This window comes from Narcine bancroftii, chromosome 10 (genome assembly GCF_036971445.1).
Source record: "Narcine bancroftii isolate sNarBan1 chromosome 10, sNarBan1.hap1, whole genome shotgun sequence".
NCBI classification, from domain to species: Eukaryota; Metazoa; Chordata; class Chondrichthyes; order Torpediniformes; family Narcinidae; genus Narcine; species Narcine bancroftii.
Genome location: NC_091478.1, coordinates 76622153 through 76644503, shown reverse-complemented (window position 1 = coordinate 76644503; position 22351 = coordinate 76622153). Strand labels below are relative to the sequence as shown.

At 41.9% G+C, this 22351-nt stretch overlaps 1 protein-coding gene across 2 annotated transcripts in view; it reads right to left on the bottom strand.

Annotated features, from left to right (window-relative positions):
* LOC138744789 (11-beta-hydroxysteroid dehydrogenase type 2-like) overlaps window positions 1–16935 on the bottom strand; it is a 50890-nt gene extending 33955 nt beyond the window's left edge. Inside the window, exon 1 of one of the 2 annotated variants that reach the window (XM_069901451.1) lies at window positions 16364–16935. In XM_069901451.1, the coding sequence (XP_069757552.1) occupies window positions 16364–16634 (271 nt within the window). In that variant the 5' untranslated portion in view covers window positions 16635–16935. The remainder of the gene's footprint in view (window positions 1–16363) is intronic. The other variant, XM_069901452.1, reaches the window with a different exon arrangement.
* Window positions 16936–22351: the final 5416 nt, after the last annotated feature.

Sequence of the window (22351 nt, the reverse complement as noted above, 5' to 3'; positions counted from 1 at the left end):
ACCATGATTACCAGCCCCCCCACATCTCCATCGGGCACACAAAACTCAAAACGGTCAACCAGTTTACCTATCTCGGCTGCACCATTTCATCAGATGCAAGGATCGACAATGAGATAGACAACAGACTCGCCAAGGCAAATAGCGCCTTTGGAAGACTACACAAAAGAGTCTGGAAAAACAACCAACTGAAAAACCTCACAAAGATAAGCGTATACAGAGCCGTTGTCATACCCACACTCCTATTCGGCTCCGAATCATGGGTCCTCTACCGGCACCACCTACGGCTCCTAGAACGCTTCCACCAGCGTTGTCTCCGCTCCATCCTCAACATCCATTGGAGCGCTTACATCCCTAACGTCGAAGTACTCGAGATGGCAGAGGTCGACAGCATCGAGTCCACGCTGCTGAAGATCCAGCTGCGCTGGATGGGTCACGTCTCCAGAATGGAGGACCATCGCCTTCCCAAGATCGTGTTATATGGCGAGCTCTCCACTGGCCACCGTGACAGAGGTGCACCAAAGAAAAGGTACAAGGACTGCCTAAAGAAATCTCTTGGTGCCTGCCACATTGACCACCGCCAGTGGGCTGATATCGCCTCAAACCGTGCATCTTGGCGCCTCACAGTTTGGCGGGCAGCAACCTCCTTTGAAGAAGACCGCAGAGCCTACCTCACTGACAAAAGGCAAAGGAGGAAAAACCCAACACCCATCCCCAACCAACCAATTTTCCCCTGCAACCGCTGCAATCGTGTCTGCCTGTCCCGCATCGGACTTGTCAGCCACAAACGAGCCTGCAGCTGACGTGGACTTTTTACCCCCTCCATAAATCTTCGTCCGCGAAGCCAAGCCAAAGATACGGAGATTGTGCTGCTTCCTAATACATCAGCTGATTGTATATGAAAATACATTAAATTGATCTTTGCAAGACATGGAATTCCTCAAATTGTCTATAGTGACAATGGACCAGGCTACAAATGAAGACAATTTGAGAAAAGTATGATTTTAGACATGTGATTTCAAGTCCTCTGCATCTACAATCAAGGTGTAAAGCAGAGAAAGGAGTTCACATACTTAAACAGTTGCTCAAGAAAGCAAGACTCAGTGGCTCAGATCCATAATCAAACTCTATTAAGTTACAGAGTTTCACCAATTCAACATGGCATGTCACCCACTGAGCTTCCGATGGGACGCAGACACTGCACCATACATCCCTACTCTGCAGACCCAAACAAGAACAGAGATGGTGAATGGAAATAAAAACATTTGCAATGGAGACAAAAAGCAAACTATGACAAGTCAGCAAGAAGCTTAGGGCCACTGGCACAACATGACACAGTGAGACTCAGAGATTCCCCACTTGGGACAGAAAGGCCACTGTTCTGGAGGAAGTAAATCCAAGTTCCTACACTGTCAGAACAGAGAATGGGCAAATACAGAGGAGGAATCAAAAGAGCCTGCTGAAAACATGAGATACTGCAGGAACAGACAAATACAGAAGATCCAGCCTGCACAGCAACAGAGGAAACACCACCAGTGCTAGACAGTCGTGGACCAGCTGACATAGATCAAACTGTGATCCACAATCAATAACCAGAAAAGGAACTGCACACTTAAAAAGTTTGTGCTGCTGATGTTTATGTTTACGTTTTTATTGAAATAAATACTTAATTTGTGTGTCATGTTGTTAGATTAAACATCTGAAAGAAAGGGGATGGAGAGAGAGAGAGAGAGAAAAGTCAGACTATTTATCTGCAGCTCTTGGTTGGATTCAAGATGGATGCCTCTACATGGTCTTGAATGGGTTCTTTATAGCTAATAAAGTATAATTGTTTTAAAAGAACCCAAGTTTATTACAAAAAAATAAACAATTTTCTACACTGGAAGGAACAACAAGTAATCTCCACTTCCAACATCCAAAGAACAATATGCTACACAAGAACAGTACTCACATTTTTTTGCTCTGGCCATCGCCGTGGCTTTCGAGTGAAATTGCCAATTTGCTCTCAATTAGTGCACAATTACAGACAGTTTTGACTTGTGGACTCCTGCCATTTGGAACTGGATTGAGATTACTCAACTTCATTTCACTGGAGACCCAGGCAGCTGTTGAGAGACCAAGACCTTACTGCAGAAGACTGGACAAGGTTCCCATTCCTCAGGAATGAAGGAAGATTTGCTTTACCCATAGTCTCAGGTATTGCTGTTGTGTAGAAAATCTGCCAACTTATGTTTTAGTGGAAACTACGTTTCCAAATGCTTGTCACATTTGCAACTGCAGAGTTGAGGCAAGTGTTTTATTATTATTAAAAACTAACGTGTTGTTCAGTTTCACAAAGACAATTGAGCCAATATTAGTTTGTGTCTCAGTTAAGCTCTAGAGATTGCTAAGTTTACTTCTCTCAAGATTCATTGCCAGCATCCCAAAATTGAAACAAAATTAATTTCTTTAAAAAAAAAAGCATTTTAAAGTGCTTCCTATTTGAAAGGAAATCAATTGCAATGTTAATTCCTGGAATCAAGTTCAATTTACATTGCATTAAAAAGAAAAATATGGTTATTTCCTTGTGTCAGTTACCTTCATAAAATTTAGCATTAATTTTTATACATAATTAAATGGTGCTGTTGCAAGTATTGAAATAAATACTGAATTTATGTGTCATGTTAGATTAAACATCTAAAGGAAAGGGGATGAAGAGAGAGAAGTCAGACTGTTTTGCTGCAGCTCTTGGTTGGATTCAAGATGGATGCCTCCATATGGTCTTGAATGAGTTCTTTATAGCTAATAAAGTATAATTGTTTTAAAAGAACCCAAGTTTTTTTATTACAAAAAAAAACATAATTTTCTACACTGGAAGGAACAAGTGCTGAAAAAAAAGCTTTCAAAGCCAGAATCTTTGATAACATTTAAACCACTGGTTTTCAAACTGTCCCCCTAAACTCCCATTCCACCTTAAGCATTCCCTAGGCCATAACTGCTCTGTGATTAGAAAAAGTGGTTTCTTAAGCTGGTATGTGAGTGGAGAGAAAAAGTTTGAAAACCACTGTTTTAATCGTACCTGATTATGTGCACGGTTTCATAACTCCAAAGGAAATGGGCCAATGACAATTTTTCTCAAGCAAAATATTTCAGTAACAATCAGGTCTAGAGCAATGATTCTCAATCTTCCCTTCCCACTCACATACCACCTTAAGCAACCCCTTACAAATCACAGAGCATTTATGGCCTAGGGATTACTTAAAATGGTATGCGAGTTTAGCGGGGGCAGTTTGAAAACCACTGACTTAAACAAAAGCGCCACTAATTTTGGTATGGTGTCCAGGAGGCAGAGTTAACTTTCTTTTATCTCTCCGCAGATGCTCTCCATCCTGCTGAGCATTTTAATTGTGTAAAAATTTGGAAAGTTTTCCATGACTCTGGGGACACATTCCCACCATGAAGAGCTAGAGCATGGAAAGAGTCACTTCAGCCCAATGTATCCATGTCGACCAAGCTAGTCCCATTTGCCTGTGTTCAGCCCATATCCCTATAAACCTTTACTCTCTATGAACCTGTCCATCTTTTGAATGCCACAGTTTTCCCTACTTCAACTGCTTTCTCTGGCAATTTCTTCACCTTCTGTACGAAGAAGCTCCCTCCCCAGGTCTCTTAAATCTTTCTCCTCTCCCCTTAAATCAGTGCCATCTAGTTTTACATCTCCCTCCCCTGGGAAGAAATGTACAGTTACCTTACCAATGCCACTCATGATTTTACATACAACTAGGTCTCCCCTTACTCCTGTACTCCAGGGAGAGAAAAAAGTCGCCTGTATTATTAGAAAGATGGAAGTGATTGGAAACCTTCCAAATATTTGAATGTTGTTTCCTTGCTGCTGTATTGCCTACCCCGCCCCCCCCCCCACAGTCCTCCCAAAATTCCAAAATGAGTATATTACTTTATCATATTAAAAAAGTTACTAACCAAGACAATGAAATTCCCTTTCAAAATGCCTGAAGTGGTGATGCATTTGTTTATTTAACGTGATAAATGTGGAGTACTCTTGCATAATGCATCAGCACTTAACCCAAACACTTCATAAATGAACAGGCAACCAATTTTTAAAATGGTAAAGTGAAAATTCCAGACATCGAGTTTGAAGGGACTACAAGTACTTTCTATTGACAAATGCCTCAACCAGAAATCATTTTTACTCTTGCTAATGTGTGCCAGGATCTATTGTGGGCTCAAGCCAGCTCAATCAACACAAGGAATGGCACGTAGATGAGACGTTTTTGCCCACCACCACACCAGCATCTCTGGGTGGGCAAGAGAAATAAAAATGGAAGACATCTGTTTGGATTGGTGGGATAAATTGCTTTTTTTGATGGCACAACTTTGAACTTCACAGAAAAAAAAGATTGTGGTGGAGATAGTTTTTGAAATATCTCAGTATACTTGCCAATAAAATTTTCTTTAATCATTTGGTGACTGCCAATCCTAATGATGCAATCAGGAGATAGCATTTAGTGAAATTGTTAGCTTTTATTGTGTTGCAGAATAACAGAAGTGTAATGCAGCCCATCATTTACAGAAAACCAAAACGATTGAAGTCAATTATTCTTTTTGAAGTAGAAACCCAACCACAACTTAAATTTGTTCATAATTGAGATCCACAGGAGAAGTTTGCTTTAGGCTACAAGAACACAATTGCAACAGTGTAAACAGAGTCACTCCAAAAGGTCCCAGATCAAAATCCCAATCTTGTATCTGACTGACAGGTCCCATCCATGGAACTGATCTTCCCCTTGGCTTACTTTCAACTAGTAAGTATTTCCACTAGGTTTCACCTGGAGTCAGAAATTCTTTGTACATAGGGGAAGGGAATAAAAAGTTTATCTGATTGTTTTTCTAAGGGATGTTTTTGTTCTCTCGATGAATTATAAAGGAAACGGTATTAATGGAAATTCTGTATTTATGTATTATTAATTATGATTTTTTTGTATAACAGATGTGGTTGATATATGATTTTAATATTTGAACTTAGTTTTAAAGTGGATTTCATTTGTTAAATACATGTATTATGTTTGATTTAAATATATGTTTAAGGGTATTATTTTAGTATTGATTTTTTTTGTTAGTAATTTTTTTTGTTGTTAAGTTTTATCTTTTTTTGTAAGTGGGGTTTTTTCTATTTTATTTACAATATTGTTAATTAATTCTTCACTCTTTATTTTGGGGAGGGTTGGACTAATTTTAAATTAGATGATTAATGTTGCGTTATATTATTGGGGGGTTAATTTGTGTAGTTTAATGATGTAGTATTCTAATTTTTATTATCTTATTTTTTATTATTTCTTTAAATGTAATTTTTATTTTATTCATGTCATAAAATTTTAAATAAAGTTTAAAAAAAAGAAATTCTTTGTACATTATGTTTTAACATTAATCTCACCAATTTCAGAAAGAATAAATCCAATGGGGAGCTCTCCAAAGGAAGGTAGCAGAGAGGGTTTTGAGGGTTTAGATCATTGAGCTCTCTTCCAGAGAAGGTGAGATTTGTATGAGGAATGGTTATACCCAAACTGGAGGGGGACCAATATCCTTGTGGGAGGTATGCTTGTGTGACACAGGAGGGATTAAACTAGAGTGACAGAGGGTGGGAACTTGATCAGCAGGGCACCGAGTGGAGCAGTTGTGGGTAGAGCAGATGTTAGGACAAGCAAGCCTGAAATAAGGACAGGTGAGAAAGGCCTATTTTAAAGGAAGGTGCATTATGGGTAAGGCAGACAAAGATAGAGGCTGGATCAGAACTTGCAAGTATGATGTTGTGGTTGTTATGGAGACATGGGTGGAAAAGGGACATGATTGAAACCTGGGTTTTGTTGTTTTGGGTGGATAGGGAAAGAGGTGAAGTTGTAGCATTGCTAATCAGGAGGAGTGTCACAGCTGCACTCAGAGAGGTCTTAATGGTGGACTCAGCTGCTGAAGCAATGCAGGTAGAGATCAGAAAGAAGAAAGGTACAATCACTCTGGTAGGGCTATACTGTAGGCCAGTGGGAGGCGGAGGAACAAAGGTGTTGACAGATTATGGCAAGTTGCAAAATTTCCCAATATTGACTGGGATGTTGTTAGTGCCAGATGCTTAAATGGACCAGAATCTGTTAAGTACATCCAGGAGAGTTTCTTGAAGCAGCATATAGATAGCTTAACCAGGAAGAGGCCAATACTAGACCTTGTATTGGCAAATGGGCACAGCCAAGTGATTGGTGTTTCAATGGGGGGGGGGACATTTTGGCAATAGCAATCAAGTTTCAAGATAGTTAATGGCAAGAGTAAGTTTGTAACTTGTGGAAAAGTGTTACATTAAAAAAAAATTAGAGTTGCAGTATTATGGTTACAGGCCCTTCCAGCCTATGAGCCTGAAATCCACCAATTAACTACAACCCCTTAGGTTTTAGAGGGTGGGAGGAAACCAGAACACCCTCAGGAAACTCAGGTAGGTCACAGGGAGAATATACAAATCCCTTACACACAGAGCTAGATTTGAACAGTGGTGCTCTAATAGCATTGCACTAAATTGGGAGAAGGCAGTTTGTGACCTAATTTGACAGGATCTCAAGGAGTAAACTGAGAACCGCTGTTATCAGGCAAACCACAACTGGCATGAGGGAGTTGTTTAAGGACCAACCTCAAATTCTATGGCATCAATAGTGAATTGATTATTTGGATACAAAATTGCTGGCCCATAGAAGACAGAGGGTAGTGATGGAAGGGTGTTATTTGGGTTGGAGGTCTGTGATCAGTGGCGTTTTGCAGGGAATGGGGGGGGGGAAGAGAGAGAGAGAGGAGAATATTACATAAAAATGGACTTGGATGAAAATGTAGGTGGGTGAGCAGATGGTACATAAATTGGTGGAGTTGTAAAGGGCTATTGAAGAATTATTGGAGTATATACACAAGAGTTTCAGATATGGGCAGTGAAATGGCAGATGGAGTTTAACCAAGACAAGTGTGAGGTATTGCATTTCAGGAGGTCAAATGCAAGGAGAATGTAGATAGGTAGGGCTCTTAAAGTAGAGGAGATGGAGGCCCAGCTCCAAACTCATACCACATAATTAGACAAGGTGGTAAAGAAGATGTATGGTATGCTTGACTTCATTGGATAGGGTACTGAGTCAGGCTGTACTTGGAATACCATGTGCAATTCTGATCACCCCCATTAGAGGGAAGATGTGGAGGCTTTGGCAAGGATTCAAAGGAGGTTCATCAGGATGTGGCCTGGTTTAGAGGGTTCAAGCCAAAAGAAAGAGATTGGAAAAACTTTGATTGTTTTCTCTGGAGGCCAAGGGGATGCCTGATCGGGCAGTGAGAATCTTCTCCCTAGGAAAAGATGTCACTCACTGGAGGACATGCATTTAAAATAAGAGGAAGCTTAAAGGTGATGTGCAGGGCAGTTTAAAAAAAACACACAGGGAGTAGTAGGTGCCTGGAACATGCAGTTACATTTAGTAGCATTCAAGAGGGTTCTGGATAGACATATGAACAGGATGGAGGGATATCTATCAGGTGCAAATTTTCCGAAGGGTCTGTTCCTGTGCTGTACCATCCTATTTTCTATATCACAACTCAAAGGAAACACATATACCCACACACAAAGGAGTAAATGTGTTACAAGTTTTGGCAGAGTAGAGCAAATCAGTGAGGCAGCAAATCTCCAAGCAATCATCTTCCTTTGATAGATGGCCTTAAGTGTTCGATACACCATCATTTTTCATGGTAGTCCAAAATCTTGACTTCACATGGAAACGAACAGTTCCAATAATATTACAGGGTCAGACAGAATCGAGGAAACTTAACCCTTCACATTATATGTGAAAACAATGCTGGAGAAACTCAGCAGGTCAAACAGTATTTAATATATAGCAAAGATAAAAATGCATAACCAAAATTTCAGGCTTGAGCCTTTCATCAAGGAATGATCAAAATGTTGGCAGGTGCCCGAACTTCAGCCATACTTGATGAAGGGCTGAAGCCCAAAACATCAATTATGTATCTTTATCTTTGCTATATAATGTACTGATGGTCCTGCTGAGTTCTCCAGCGTCGTGTTTTCACTTCATCCATGATGTCTACAGACTTTTGTGTTTTTACTTTCCTTCCCTTCATATTATATACCTGGAGTAAAGCTTTATGTCGACAGTATTTCTACCTTTGCAACTTCACGTCAAATATCTCCAATAAAAGTTCTTCTCCTGCCCATTTAACAGATGTCATTTGCTAATGTGGAGAACTAGGCAGAATTGACCTTTAAAATGCCTGCTAAAAATAGATTACATCAACTCTTCCCATATCAGAGTTTCAGGCAGAATTAGATGGTTCTCAAACCTTGACCTTTTTGATTCCAAAAAAATATAAAAATGCTCTATAGAATTTGAAAGGACTCTTTGAAGGAGTAACCAACAAGCTGCCAAAGAACAAGTGAACATGAATTTCCAAGAATATTTCAATGCAATGCAGGATTGAAAGTTAATATCGTAGTGCCTATTTATAATCCTGGTGACAGAGAAGGCAATTTACACACCAAAATGCTGGAGGAACTCAGCCGGTCTTTTCAGAGTCCATAAAAAAAAAACAAAGATATATTGCCAACGTTTTGGGGCTGAACTCTTCCTCAAGAAATAAGCAAAACCTTATTCCTTGATGAAGGGCTCAGGCGCAAAATGTGGCAACATATATTTGTTTTTATGGATGCTCAAAAGACTGGCTGAGTTTTTCCAGCATTTTGGCATTTTTACTACAATCACAGCATCTGCAGACTTTGGGTTTCACCCAGAAGGCAATTTAGCCTATCAAATCCATGTTGGTTCTCAGAGCATCCATTCTTCCACATATTTGCCAGAATGCTGTTCTCTTGCACATGCCCATCAGCTCTCCATCCAGATCCTCCCACCATACAACTACATCGGGGGGAATTTAGAGTGGTTAATTAATCATCCATGACCTATGGACGTGAAGAAAACTCAGAAAAACTCTTGTAGAGCGCGTCAAAAAAAAAAATCAAAGGCTTGCTGATCCAAACCAAGGCTTTTATTAACTAAAAGACTGGAGCATATCTCATGTAGGTCGACTAGTCCAGAATGTCCTGGTCTGGCTAGGAGCCACCCTTTAAGACCTGCCAGTAGGCGTGGCTACGCTCTCAGCCAATCACAGTCATCTTACACTACAATCTGTACATCTACACATTGGTGATAGAATCTGTACTTTCACAATCCACAGTCAGAGGAAGAATGTGCACGCCTATGCAGACATCATGGATTCAGGATCGAACCGGGGTCATTGGAACTGTGAGTGAGTAGTACCAACTGATGGACAACCTTGGCTGCCCTATGTAATAGATTTAGTATATTTATTAACAGAGTAACATGCATGACATCACATACAACCCTGAGATTATTTTTCCTGCAGGTGAGGCAGAATTACCACTTATTGGTAGTGCAAAATAAAACTGTACTCAACATACACATGAACAATTAAAGAAATGTAAATAAATCGACTGTGATGCAGAGAGGGGAAAAAAAATCAATAAAGTGCAAAAGAAAGTCTTTAAATAAGTCCCTGTTTGAGTTTGTCATTGTCTGATGGAGGAGGGGTAGCAGGTGTCCTGATCCTGCTGGTGTGAGTTCTGTGGCATTGAGATAATGGTATTAGTATCAAGAGTAATGTATTGGTATGGATGAAGAACTGACAGAAAGCAGGTTGGCAAAGCTCTATTAGTGGAGCGTCACAGGGAGTTGTGGCGAGGCAAAGGGCTTGATATCTAATAAAATTATTAATTCACAGACGCAGCCTGAACCACAGAGTATTTCCTGCATTTTCGGTGTGGTCTCCTTTGTGAATGCATGGAGATAGAAGCTGTATTACAGCTAGATAAAATTTTGGCTAGAGATCTGTAGTCATCCAAGCTGTCTGCACATACCTTAAAAAAAAAATCAGTAATCCCTCAGCAGACATAAAAACACAAAGCTGGAGAAACTCAGCAGGTCAAACAGTGTCCTTTATGTGGCAAAGATAAAGATTCAAACCAACTTTTCAGGCTTGTGCTCTTCATCAAAGGATACTGTTTGACCAGCTGAGTTTCTCAGCATTGGGCTTTTACTTCAACCACAGTGTCCGTAGACTTTCATGTTTTACTTCTTACAGTTCCTCAGCAGGATTATACGGAGACTAAAAGGGTCAATTAGAAAGATGTTTTGTGTTAAGTACCACTCCTTAATTTTCTTCACCTTTCAGTTTACTTGTCACAGATAACCAAGTGCAGTGAGAAGGCAACTTCTATGAATGGACTAGTAGGCTATCTCTAACATTTACACAAGCATGTACAGAGCACATTTTACAAAGTATTGGATTACACTAAAGAGGAAGATCAATTAGCAGCAAGCAAGGGAATCGAGAGTGTACTGTTATGGGGCATTCAGGAACCTGATGGCTGTGGGGTGGGGGGCGGGGGGAAGGATGATCTTTCAGCCTGCTGTTGCATGCCTTCACACCCTCAAGCCTTCCTTGTGAGATGTGCACAAGGATTAAAAATTTTGACTGAGGGAAACTCTTCCTCTGGGTGGAGATATCGAGAATGAACTTCGAGACTGTTCAATGAGAGGAGCTGTCAAAGCGCTTCTCATTTCCACACAATGTGCATTTGAAATCTCTCCACCCAAGACCCAACAATATAATAGAGTCTGGGTTGAATAAAGATTATTTTGAAGATACAGTATTAGTAATGATTGGCACAGACTTAAAGGCTGGAAAAATCTTCACACTCACACACGACAGTTTACAGCTATGACTGACTACAGACAATTGTTAAACTTTGATCGTTATTTGTTTGTTTAAAAGCACAGTTGAGGAAGGAATGAGGGGGTGGGGGGGGGGGGGGGGAGTCATCCTTTCTCTACAGAACCTGCCACTCATTGGGTGTTTCTAAGGAGAGGCGGATCCATCAGTCAAGAAAAATGTGCACTTACCTTTTATGAGGAGCGGCACCTCGTTGAGTCCTCCAGAGCCAATGGAGGTGGAGCAACTGGTGCTGTAGCACCACCCATCAACATGACAGCATACATACACGATGAACAATGGTCGTCTTCATTACCCATAATCCTCAAGCAGTTGGAACTGCCCTGGAAAACACAGAGCAGTTCCAACTGCGTGTGTATTATGGGTAATGAAGATGGCTATTGATCCTTCTTCTGCCTGGCGCTGCCCCTCCAGCATATCGAGGGACTCCGACCTCCAATACTTATGCAGTGTTACTGTTTCAATAGCTGGGTCCAGAGTGGTGGGCTGACAGCGTCATTGCAACGTCATCAGCCCGCCCCCATGCCAGCCGTTTGCAGTGGCAGTACATTTACAGAGGGAGACGGAGCGCTTCGCTCCACCTGTGTGAAAAGCCTGAAGGAGGATCCGATTTGGCGTCTTGGAGCTGCACGTGGAGGATTTGTGGAGGTAGGTTCAGCAGTGTGAGGGCAGAGAATATCCACCTTTAGAGTTGCAATTCCTCTATTAACTATTAAGTTCAGCCCTCACTGAGTAGACCTTCTTGATTCATGGAAGGTCCAATGAACCAGAGCTTCAATATTAGAAAACACTAACAATGTAAACACAAAAGTTACAGTAGGGAAGTTCACAATTCAGAAGTACTGGCCTTGCTGAATTGGAAGATCAGTGCTAATTTCCCATCCTGGATTTAAGGGAATGATGAAAGAGGACAGTTGTGTCTGCTGAAAAGATGAGTGGGCGCTGAGGTTTATTTACCCACTGAGCAAGAGAAACACATCAGCCCTTTCATTCATTTCAACCCAGAGAATTCAAATTTCAAAGCCGCGCAACACAAACTGAACAAAATTCATTCTATTACACTTTATTTGAAATAGCAACCACAATGTTTCCATTACAGACTGGAACCCAGACTGATTTCATTTGGTGCCGCTCAGATCAATCTGCAAAATGACTTTCCACAGTCTGTACGGTACTAGTGAAACATGATAGGCTGCAGACTCTATGATTGTAGTAAAAACTCCAAAATGCTGAGGAACTCAGCTGGTCTTTTCAGCATTTTTAGGCTTGATCCCTTCTTCAAGGAAATATCAGGAAAAGTCAGAAGAAGGATAGATCAGAAAATTTCAGAATTAAAACAATGGGGGAGGAATCCAGACCAACAAAAGGTGTTCATTAGATATGATAAGGGACTAGGCAGAATTTATCATGTCTGTGCAAAAGGAGACAGGAAATGGAGAGAAGACAGGAGAAGCAGGGGGTGGGGTTTACCAAAAGCCAGAGAAGTTGATATTAATGCCATCCAGTTGGAGGGTGCCCAGTCTAATTTACAGGTGGTCTCAGGTTCACAATACATGAGACTATGAACAGACATGTCGACAAGGGAATGGGATGGAGAATTGAAATGGGTAGCCACGGGAGGATCCCACTATTGCGATGGACAGAGCCGAGGTGCTCGACAAAGCGATCTTCCAGTCTGTGTCCAGTCTCTCCGATGTAGAGGAGACTGGATGCAGTAGATGACCTCTGCAGATTCACAAGTGAAATGTTGCTTCACTTGGAAGGACTGTTTTGGGCCCCCCAAATGGTGCTGAGGGAGGAGGTGTGGGCACAAGTGGAGCATCTCTTGCGGTCACAGGAGTAGGCCCCAAGGTATGATTAGTGGGGAGGGACAAAGGAGTCATAGAGGGAGCAGTCCCTGCAGAGAGAGGAGAATAAGTGTCGAGTTTTGGGATCATGTAGTAGGTAGTCAAAATGGTGGAGGATCATGAATTGGATGCAAAGACTGGGTGAGTAGGTGAGGACAAGAGGAATCCGGTCTTTGATGCACGTGGGAGTGGAGGGGGCCAGGGAAATGGTGGGTAATGGAGGATATGCAGGTGAGTGCTGAGTTGATGGTGGTGGAGGGAAAGCCATGTTGTTTGTAAAAGGAGGACCTCTCTGATGATCTGGCATGGCAGTCCTCATCCTGGGTACAGATGCGATGGAGACAGAAGCATTGAGAGAATGGAATGGAATCTTTACAGGGAAGAGGTGCAACCTAGGTAGCTGTGGGAGTTGATAGGTTTATAGAAGATGTTTGTCGAGAGTTTGTATCTGGAATTGGAGACAGAGAAAGTGAGGAAAGGGAGAGTGTTGGTAGAGATGGACCAAATGAATTTGAGGTCAGGGGTGGAAGTTGGCAGCAAAATGAATGATGTCAACAAGCTCATCATGGGTACATGAGGCAGTACCAAAGTAGTCATCGACGTAGCGGAGGAAGAATTGAGGGGCCTTGCCTATACAAGACTGTAGCCTCGATTGCTCCATATAGCCAACAAAAAGGCAGCCATAGCTGGGGCCCATGCAGGTACCCAATTCTCCCTCCATTAACTTGGAGAAAGTGTGATGAGTCAAAGGAGAAATTATTTAGGGGGAAGACAAGTTCTGCCAGCCAGAGGAGGGTGGTGTGGAGGGGGACTGGTTGGTTCTATTGTCCAGAAGGAAATGAAGGGCATTGAGGCCTTCAGTATGGAGAATGGAAGTGGATAGAGATTGGAATCCCTGGTAAATAGGAGGCATCTGCAGGTTTCTGGTTTACCTTCTATAATCTCCACCAACCATAAGCTTCTCATCTCTTTTTAATAAAATCCATTCACCACCTCTTTAACCAAAGTTTTATAACTACCAGTTTAATATCTCCTCATTCAACTTGGTCTCAATTTTTACTGGACTCCTCCCTTGTGAGGAAATTTGGAATATCTCAGTTCATTAAAAGGCCCTACTTGTATGGTATTTAATATTGCTTCTTCACATACAATTGCCAAATATCTCATTTGGAGATTTTATGCTCCCTATATTTTATTGTGCATCCACAAGTCTTGCAGAATATTTTAGGTGGAAAGGCAAAGTACTGGGTGATTTGTGACCGTTACAACAACTCTATCATCAGGTCTATAATGACTCCCACTGTATCCCTATCCCATCTACAGCTTTCACAAGGCAGAAGCACAAGAACCAAAAGTTGCTGCACTGAAGGTATTAGCAATTGATTAAAGGAAAGACATTCAATACAAAATATTGATCCAAGCACATAAAGTACAGGGGACACCAACAAAATAGGTTCATTAGAAATAATGTCTAATCCAGGCAATCAAAGTTCTGCTGGAACTATTTATCCACTAATCCCTACAATCCCTCTTCAAATTCTACTATCTTTGAATCTTACCAATGAGGAAGCACTTTTATTATTAAGAATGGTCTATCACTCCATCCTCAGCCTGGGGACAGAAAATGAATGGCTTTTCAGAATGGACTAATGTGTGGGTGCAGCTAAATGTGGATCCAGGGGGGAACAATAACTGCAGCCATCAAATTTGGAGAGGAGTTATAAAGTGTTAAAGATTACAAAATAGGAAGGTGATCAGAAGAAAGTATATTCCCATTTACTCATCCTATGAGTGGTTTCCTTGCAAATACATTGGGTTTAACATAATGCTTGTATTAATTTCTGGTGAAATATCCAGGGAGGTTTTCCAGACACTCTAAAATATGTACTTCTACCTGGAGATGCAGCACAAGGGAAGAATAATTCTGCTGCAGCCAAAAAAAATAAATAATATAGGCAGATTAAACAGGGTAACATTAAGGTGTAATCCAGTATAGATGTTTATGACAAGTAACATTTTTGACAGTGAGAAACTATTTCATAGGGTGCAGAAATCCAGAATGAAATTAGAGCAGGCCAAACAAAGATCAGGAAAAAGTTCTTACTCCCACTTAATGGGTATTAGAAATCTGGTACGCTCCCCGCCAGATACCCAACCACAAAGACTGAGTTAAATCAACTCTTCTCATTCAATCATTTTTTTTGTGAAGATCAGCTTTGAAATTGAAAGAGTCTCAAAGATTTGAAGCCTCATATGAAGGCTCTGTTTTGTGTAATAGAATTTATTACTCATATTGGTTTTGAATGCAGAAAGTTTGTCAAGCTCTCATGATCATTTGGTCATTAAGCTTACAGTGGCAAATCCATTTTGGCTGGTGAGAAGTGGATGAAGTACACATTTTCTCTATGGAAACTACCACTCATTAATTTCAAGTAGATGGTGATTATTTGTGGAACACCCAGTGCACTTTGGCTAAACTTTGTGTGGTATCTGAAGAGATTCAGTATGACACTGAAGACTTGTAAACTTCTACAGGTGTACCGTGGAGAGCATTCTGGGTGGTTGCATCACTGTCTGGTCATGGAGATACCTACTCTCAGGACAAGCAGAGGGTTGTTAACTCAGCCTGTGACATCACAAGCACCAGACTTCACTCCATTAAGGACATCTACATGAGGAGATGTCTTTAAAAAAAAAAACAGCCTCTATTCTCAAAGACCCCCACCCCCCCCAGGCCATGCCTCCTTCACTTTGTTGCCATCAAGAAAAAGGTACAGTAGGCTCAAGATGAGCATTCAATGGCACAAGGCTTCTTCCCTGCTGCCATCAGATTCCTGAATGACCAATGAACCAGACACTGCTTTACTTTTCATGCACTACTTTTTTATTTAAATATAGTAGTTGTAAGATGCTGCAAAACACTGAATTGCACGACAATAAATTCTGATTTTACTAGAGGTAGAAAATGTAAAAAAAAACAAAATATAAACTCAAAAATTAAGGGAATTAACGGAATGGGACGCAGTGGAGGTGAAAGCGAAAAAATCATTTCTAGTGCTGCAAAGATGAGTGGGTCTTGAGATTAGTTTCCCCACCAATCAGGGGAAACTCATTAATTAATTTCATTGCAAAGTACTTAAATCTTAAAGGCACATGGCATAACAAACCTATTTTGTTATTATTTCAACCATAATCTCCACTGTGCACTCGCTGCCTTTAATGCAGTGAGATCAAAACTGGTGAGTGACTGTCTGCAAAGGTCTTTTTTTAAAAAAAACAACCCCAGAAGCAAGCATTTAAATAGATCCCCTTTTAAAGAAAGTTTGGGACAGTTTTAAACTGAGTGGATAAGGGGAGTCTGTCAGATTCGCAGCAAACTGTGAGTGCCTGCAAAATATTCCTGCTCCCTGGAATTAAGCATATGGCAATCTCAATACCAGGGTAGCAAGACATAACTCACACTGTTTTATTACTTCACAGCACCAGAGAGTTGACAATGAAACTCAAAGCTTCAAAGAACCCATTCACAATTTGAGTTCATGTGCCAGCTGCACTTTTAGTTTTTTTTCGAATTATGACATTTTTTTAGAAATTCTATTTTGAATTGCATTCGTTTCAAAAAGTGCCATTAAAGAGAACGACAACCCAGACCCACTCAGTTGACAGTAACAGTTCAGGAATGGTCTTACCTGTAATGAACACTGCTTTTCCCTGCGCAGGTAACTGAGGCGAGGAAAGCGACGGAAAGGCCAGGAGACCTGCGGCAGTGAAGACCAGAACTCCTGCCAAGCCTGCCAGGTAAGTGCAGCAGACCCTCTCGAGGACGATAAACAGTATCCCAGCAATGACCAGGCGATGAGTCCACTGGACTTCAGCCGTGAGCAGTCTGAGGAAGGCAGCAGCGCTGACCACGCTGACCACACACAGATCAGCCAAGGAGAAAGTGGGATAACCTTCCATGGGTTCCAGGAACGAACACAGCTGGTCCGAGTCGACTGATTCCGAGACGCTATTTATATACTATTGGAAAAGGGCGGGATTATGAAAAGATACACTCGATTAAATGGTTACAGTTTCTTTCTGGGAATGAAGTTCAACGTGTTCAGCCAAGAGCCCGAGGCGCTGCTAACGAACACGACGGATCCTCGTCCTCCCTCATTCCTGCTTGGCTGCTACCGAGTTTCAGGACGAGCCCAAATATTCGGCGGAGAAGAATAGACTGGCATTTCATGCTGGCGAGACGCCAGGAGTCCGCGCTTCCACCTGGAGAGGTGCGTGGGTCACGTTTTGTTGAAAAAGAATTGCCCACTTATAATGTACCGGCTTGAATTTCCCCAGGCTGCTGGGAATTAAAACGGAATTTAATTTCCTCCACTTAATCACTCGCAGGCACGTGGCCTGCATTAACCACACAACAGGACACCTCGGACCCCATGCCCTTCACGTCTGACTGCCTTTTCCTTGCAGAAGACCTGAGTGTTCAAAGCCTGACAGAGCTCCTGATCTTTAAACGGCTCTGTTCCCTGCCTGTGCTGCGTTGTTAGACAGAATCAGACACACACAAGGTAAAGACTGTACAACAGGCTTTAATCCACAAAGACTTCCACAGAGACAGGCTGGCTGTGGCTGCAGCAACTCTGCAGGCGGCAGGTGCAGGCTTCTAACCCAGAGGGTGATTGACACCCGACTGGGTGGGGCTTGATCCATTCAGGCCGACTGATTGACAGCCAGCCAGCTATTGTCCTGTCCCCTTACATTCCTGCAGGTACAGAGGTTTCCCCCTGCAGTAGGCCAGTAGTGTACCGCCACACTGCCCGCTACCCCCCCCCCCCCCCCCCCCCCCGTGCCTTCCTCCCTTCCATTTCACCCCATGCCCTCACCGAGTTGAGGGGGGAGTTGGTAGAGTGAAATTAATTTTCGCGGTGAAAATACTAACTCTCCCGCTGAAGTCAACTAGAGTGCGGGTCTCCTACCGCTCCCATCTCATTCCCACCAAACTGACTGTAATATAGAGAATTTAGGTTAAAATGACTTAAGTTAAAATGTGATGATTAATCATAAAAAGGGAAGCCAGAACGGACAGGGAGCTTACTAGCAGCCAAGGACTGCTAGATATGTTTTTTTTTAAACCTATCTTTTCATGGTCATAGTGAGAGACATGCAGGAGACAAAAGATTGATAAGAAGGGTGAGAAACAGAATTTAGTGTATGTAGAGTTTGCAGCGTACGTAACGAACGTGATAATTAAAAATGCAGTTATACTTAGAATGCTTTTGCAATACTAACCAATTAAAACAGTATTAATAAGAAGGGGAAGGGCAAACAATAAGGGTATAAAAATCAATGCACTGTATGTATCGGGGCTTAACTGGTGAGAAGCCAGTTGAGTCCAACTCTGCAGACTTGTAAATAAAGCTTGTCGTGTCATCAGTTTTAAAGAGACTCATGTGTGAGAAGTTTTATTTCTGACACTGACGACTATCTAAGTTCTTGGGAGAGAGAGTTGTTACGTTTATTGAAATCTGATTGCACAAAACAACTCCACAAAACAGCTTCGGAAAGGATTGGTAAAGCACAGAAATGCTGAGGAACTCAGCGCCCAGAGGAAGTGAAGACATATAACTGGCGTTTCGGGCCTGAGCCCTTCCTCGAGGCATGAGTAAAAAACTCAAGACAAGCCCGTATTTAAAAAAAATAGTGGGAAAGGGAAGTATGAGAGGGGGAAGGATACAGACCAGCTGACACAAGGTGTTAATTGGATATGGTGCAAACCCATGTTTCCTGGTAAAATCATGTCCAGATTTTGAATTTCTTCCATCAAATTCAGTCCCTAAACATAAGATACAGCTGTGATTCCTGTCTCTCTGCTGTATCTTTCTGAGTCTTTTATGTAGATAACCACACTGATCTCCTCCAAAGATTTAATTCTATCATCCAGTTCAGTAGCACCACATTGTTCCTCCACAAGCCTCATACCAGCCACATTTTTGTCCTGCTATTTCTCATCGACATGCTGCCACACAGAACCCTTATCCAAAGACATGTGGGCTTTTAAACATCCTCTTCACCCGACCTAAATTCACTTGGTCCATCTCTCCCTTTCCTTGATCGCTCTGTCTTCATCTCAGGAGACAAATTCATGACAGACATCATCTTTAAACCCATCAACTCCCACAGCTACCTCGACTACACATCTTCCCACCCTGTTCCCTGGAAGGATTCCATTCTATTCTCTCACTTCCTCCGTCTCCATCACATCTGCAGCTAGGATGAGGACTTCCATGCCAAATCATCAGAGATGTCCTCCTTCTTCAAACAATGTGATTTTCCCTCCACCACCATCGATTTGGCACTCACCTGCCTATCCTCCATTACTCACACATCTGCCCACAAGAAGGACAGGATTCCCCTTGTCCTCACCACTCCCTCCATGACTCCCTTGTCCCTCCCCACAAATCGCCCCATTGGGACCAACCCCTGTGACTGCAGGGGCTGCTCCACTTGCGCCCACACCTTCTCCTTCAGCACCATTTGGGGTCACAAACAGTCCTTCCAAGTGAAGCAACATTTCAAGTGAATCTGCAGGGGTCATCTACTGCATCCAGTGCTCCCACTGTGGTCTCCTCTACATTGGAGAGACTGGAGCGTAGACTGGGAGATCGCTTTGATGAGCACCTCGGCTATGTCTACTGCAATAGCATGGATCTCCCATTTCAAAGCTCCATCCCATTCCTTTGCTGACAAGTCCGTCCATGGTCTCATTTACTGCCAGACTGAGACCACCGGTCAATTGGAGGAACAACACCTCATCTTCTGACGGAGCACCCTCCAACCAGATGGCATTAATATCAACTTCTCTGGCTTTCATTAAACCTCACCCCCTGATTACCCTGTAGTCTCTCCATTCCCTGTCTCCTTTCGCACACACATGATAAATTCTACCTCGTCCCTTATCACATCCAATCAATGCCTTTTGTTGGTCTGGATTCCTCCCCCATTGTTTGAATTCTGAGACTTTCTGAAATGTCCTGCTTCTACCTTTTCTGATTTTTCCTTGAAGAGCTCAGGCCTGAAACATCGACAATATATCTTTGATTCCTTTAGATTCTGAGAAGACCTGTTGAGTTCCTCCAGCATTTCAGCATCTTCAGCCTCTCGTGTTTCAACCAAGGTTGGGATGTCTTCCACTGGGATAATATTATCTGTCGCATGTTTTTAAATATTTTCCAATGCTTCCTCCAATAAAATTGGCCTCCGTATCCTTTCAGTACCCTGGAATGAATTCATTATTACACCAGAATATTTGCCTTACTTCGTACAACTATCATTTTATTATGTGGTAATATTTACGTTTTTGATGGTGTGCAAATGGCTCATGATTGTTGATCTGGGAACATTTCATACAACTGCAATTCAATGCTATTGTGATTGGCAAATAATTCAAATTCCATCACATCATAATGTGAAATAAAAATAGAACAATGTTTAGGATGGCAGCGTAGAAAGAAGTGAGTGAATTGGATTTTGATGCAACACTCCCTTAACTACTGAAGTCTCTCTACATTACTAATAAGAATGTGTGAAGCATAAAATGCAGTTGGTTCTGTATGGCCACAGTTCCAGTTGTGAATGTTGGGATAATGCAAGCATTTTAAAACCTGTTTTTGTCTTTAATTCTTGTAAAGGAATGAAACATCTGAATTATGCTGTCTGTTTCTTTGGATATTCCTGCAGGGTTTAATTATTGACTATACAATCACAACAGTGTGGTTACTCTTTAAGAATTGGGTGCTTTTGTCGTGCAGTATTTTGAACTGATGTCACGTGGAAATGTCACTTGTTGACATAACCAAAGGGTTCTTGAGGAAACATTGAGCTGCTGCAAGGATTCAATGGGTCACGCAGCATTTATGGAGGCAAAGAGGTGGTCGACATTTTAGGGTGAGACCCAGCATCAGGACCTGCAATGTCAACCATCACTTTTGTCCTCACAGATGCTCCTGACCCGCGGAGTTCCTCATCAACTGGATTCTAGCATCTACAATCTCTTGTGACATCAAAGTTTTGAGATTATACCAACACTTGCAAGAAGAAACAACCATAGCAATGCATCTCCAATTTAGCTAACTCCGCAGGACGCTCATTTTCATGTCCCAGTGCTGGAGTCTTTCTGCAGGTGTAAGGCAGTCAAACCAATCTGAAAATAACAGCTTGAGTGAATAATGTAACACCTATGACACATCCCCTGACCAAATAAAAGCAGAAAGCTCTGAGCCTGCTGCACTTACACTTTGGTTATAATAATTATATAGATAACATATAATGATGAAATAAAATCACAGTTGAATTGATGGAGGAGCAGAGAGAGAAATACATGGAATGGAATTGATATTTGTAATTAATCATCCACTTAATGCAGTGAAACCCCATGATGTTTACAGTTGACATGTGAATGCTTTTGCTGCATTGTTTAGGGTTCTGACATTGTTTGAATGTTACTTGCATTTAATTGGGAGGCTACCATATGCATCACAGAAGTGTTATCTCTTGTTTGGGATCTTCAGCAAAACTCTTTCTAACCTCTGCTATCCACATCTCTGCTTCATATAGATATGAAATGCCCCTGTTCTGCGTGCTTTAGGCATACAGTACTGAAAATGAACATTCTTAACAGCTTTATCCAGTCAATTCTATTTATACTTTTGCAATCCTGGTCAACTGATCACATAGAGCAACTCCTCTTCTTGAAGTAATAACATGAAAATCTGTGGACACTGTGGTTGAATAAAAACACAATGCTGGAGAAACACAGTGTCTTTTGTAGAGCAAAGGTGAAAATACATAGCTGACATTTTGGGCTTGGGCCCTTCATTCCTGCTATAGATTTTTAGTTTCTCCAACATGGTTTTTAACTTCTCTTCCTGTATGACCATGAAGTTGTCAAGCACTTTCATCTGTGGAATGGGGTGTTTGAATATCAAAAACTCAAACCTGGCACATGACTCAAAGTTTATTGGGCAGCAGTGCTCCTTGATATCAGAATCAGAATTTATTGTCATGAACATGTCACCAAATGTGTTGTTTTGCGGCAGCGTCACAGTGCAAACGTTTATATAAACCACCTGACAAAAAAGATAAATAAAAAATAGTGCAAGGAAAAGAGAAAGTCAAAGTAAGGCAGAGTCTCTGGTTCATCGATTATTCAGGAATCTAATGGTAGCCGTCCTTGTACCGCTGTGCTCGTCTTCAGGCTCCTGTACCTTTATCTCGATGGTAGTAGAGTGAAGAGGGCTTGGGTTGGGTGGTGGAGTCCTTGAGGATAGAGGCTGTTTTTTTTCAGACAGATGGAATGAATACTGGTGTCTGTGACGTTGCAGGCCAAATTAACAACCCTCTGGAGTTTTTCCTGTCCTGAGCGTTGGGACCTCCCTACCAAATAGTGATGCAACCAGCCAGAATGCTCTCCACGGTACACCTGTAGAGGTTTTCGAGAGTCTTTGGTGACATACAAAATCTCCTCAAACTCCTCACATAGTACAGCCACTGGTGAGCCTTCTTCGTGATCACTTTGACTCGGAGGCTCCAGGAGAGGTCCTTGGAGATGTTGACATCCAGGAATTTGAAGTTATTGACCCTCTCCACTGCTGAGCCCTTGATGAGGACTAGTTCATGTTCTC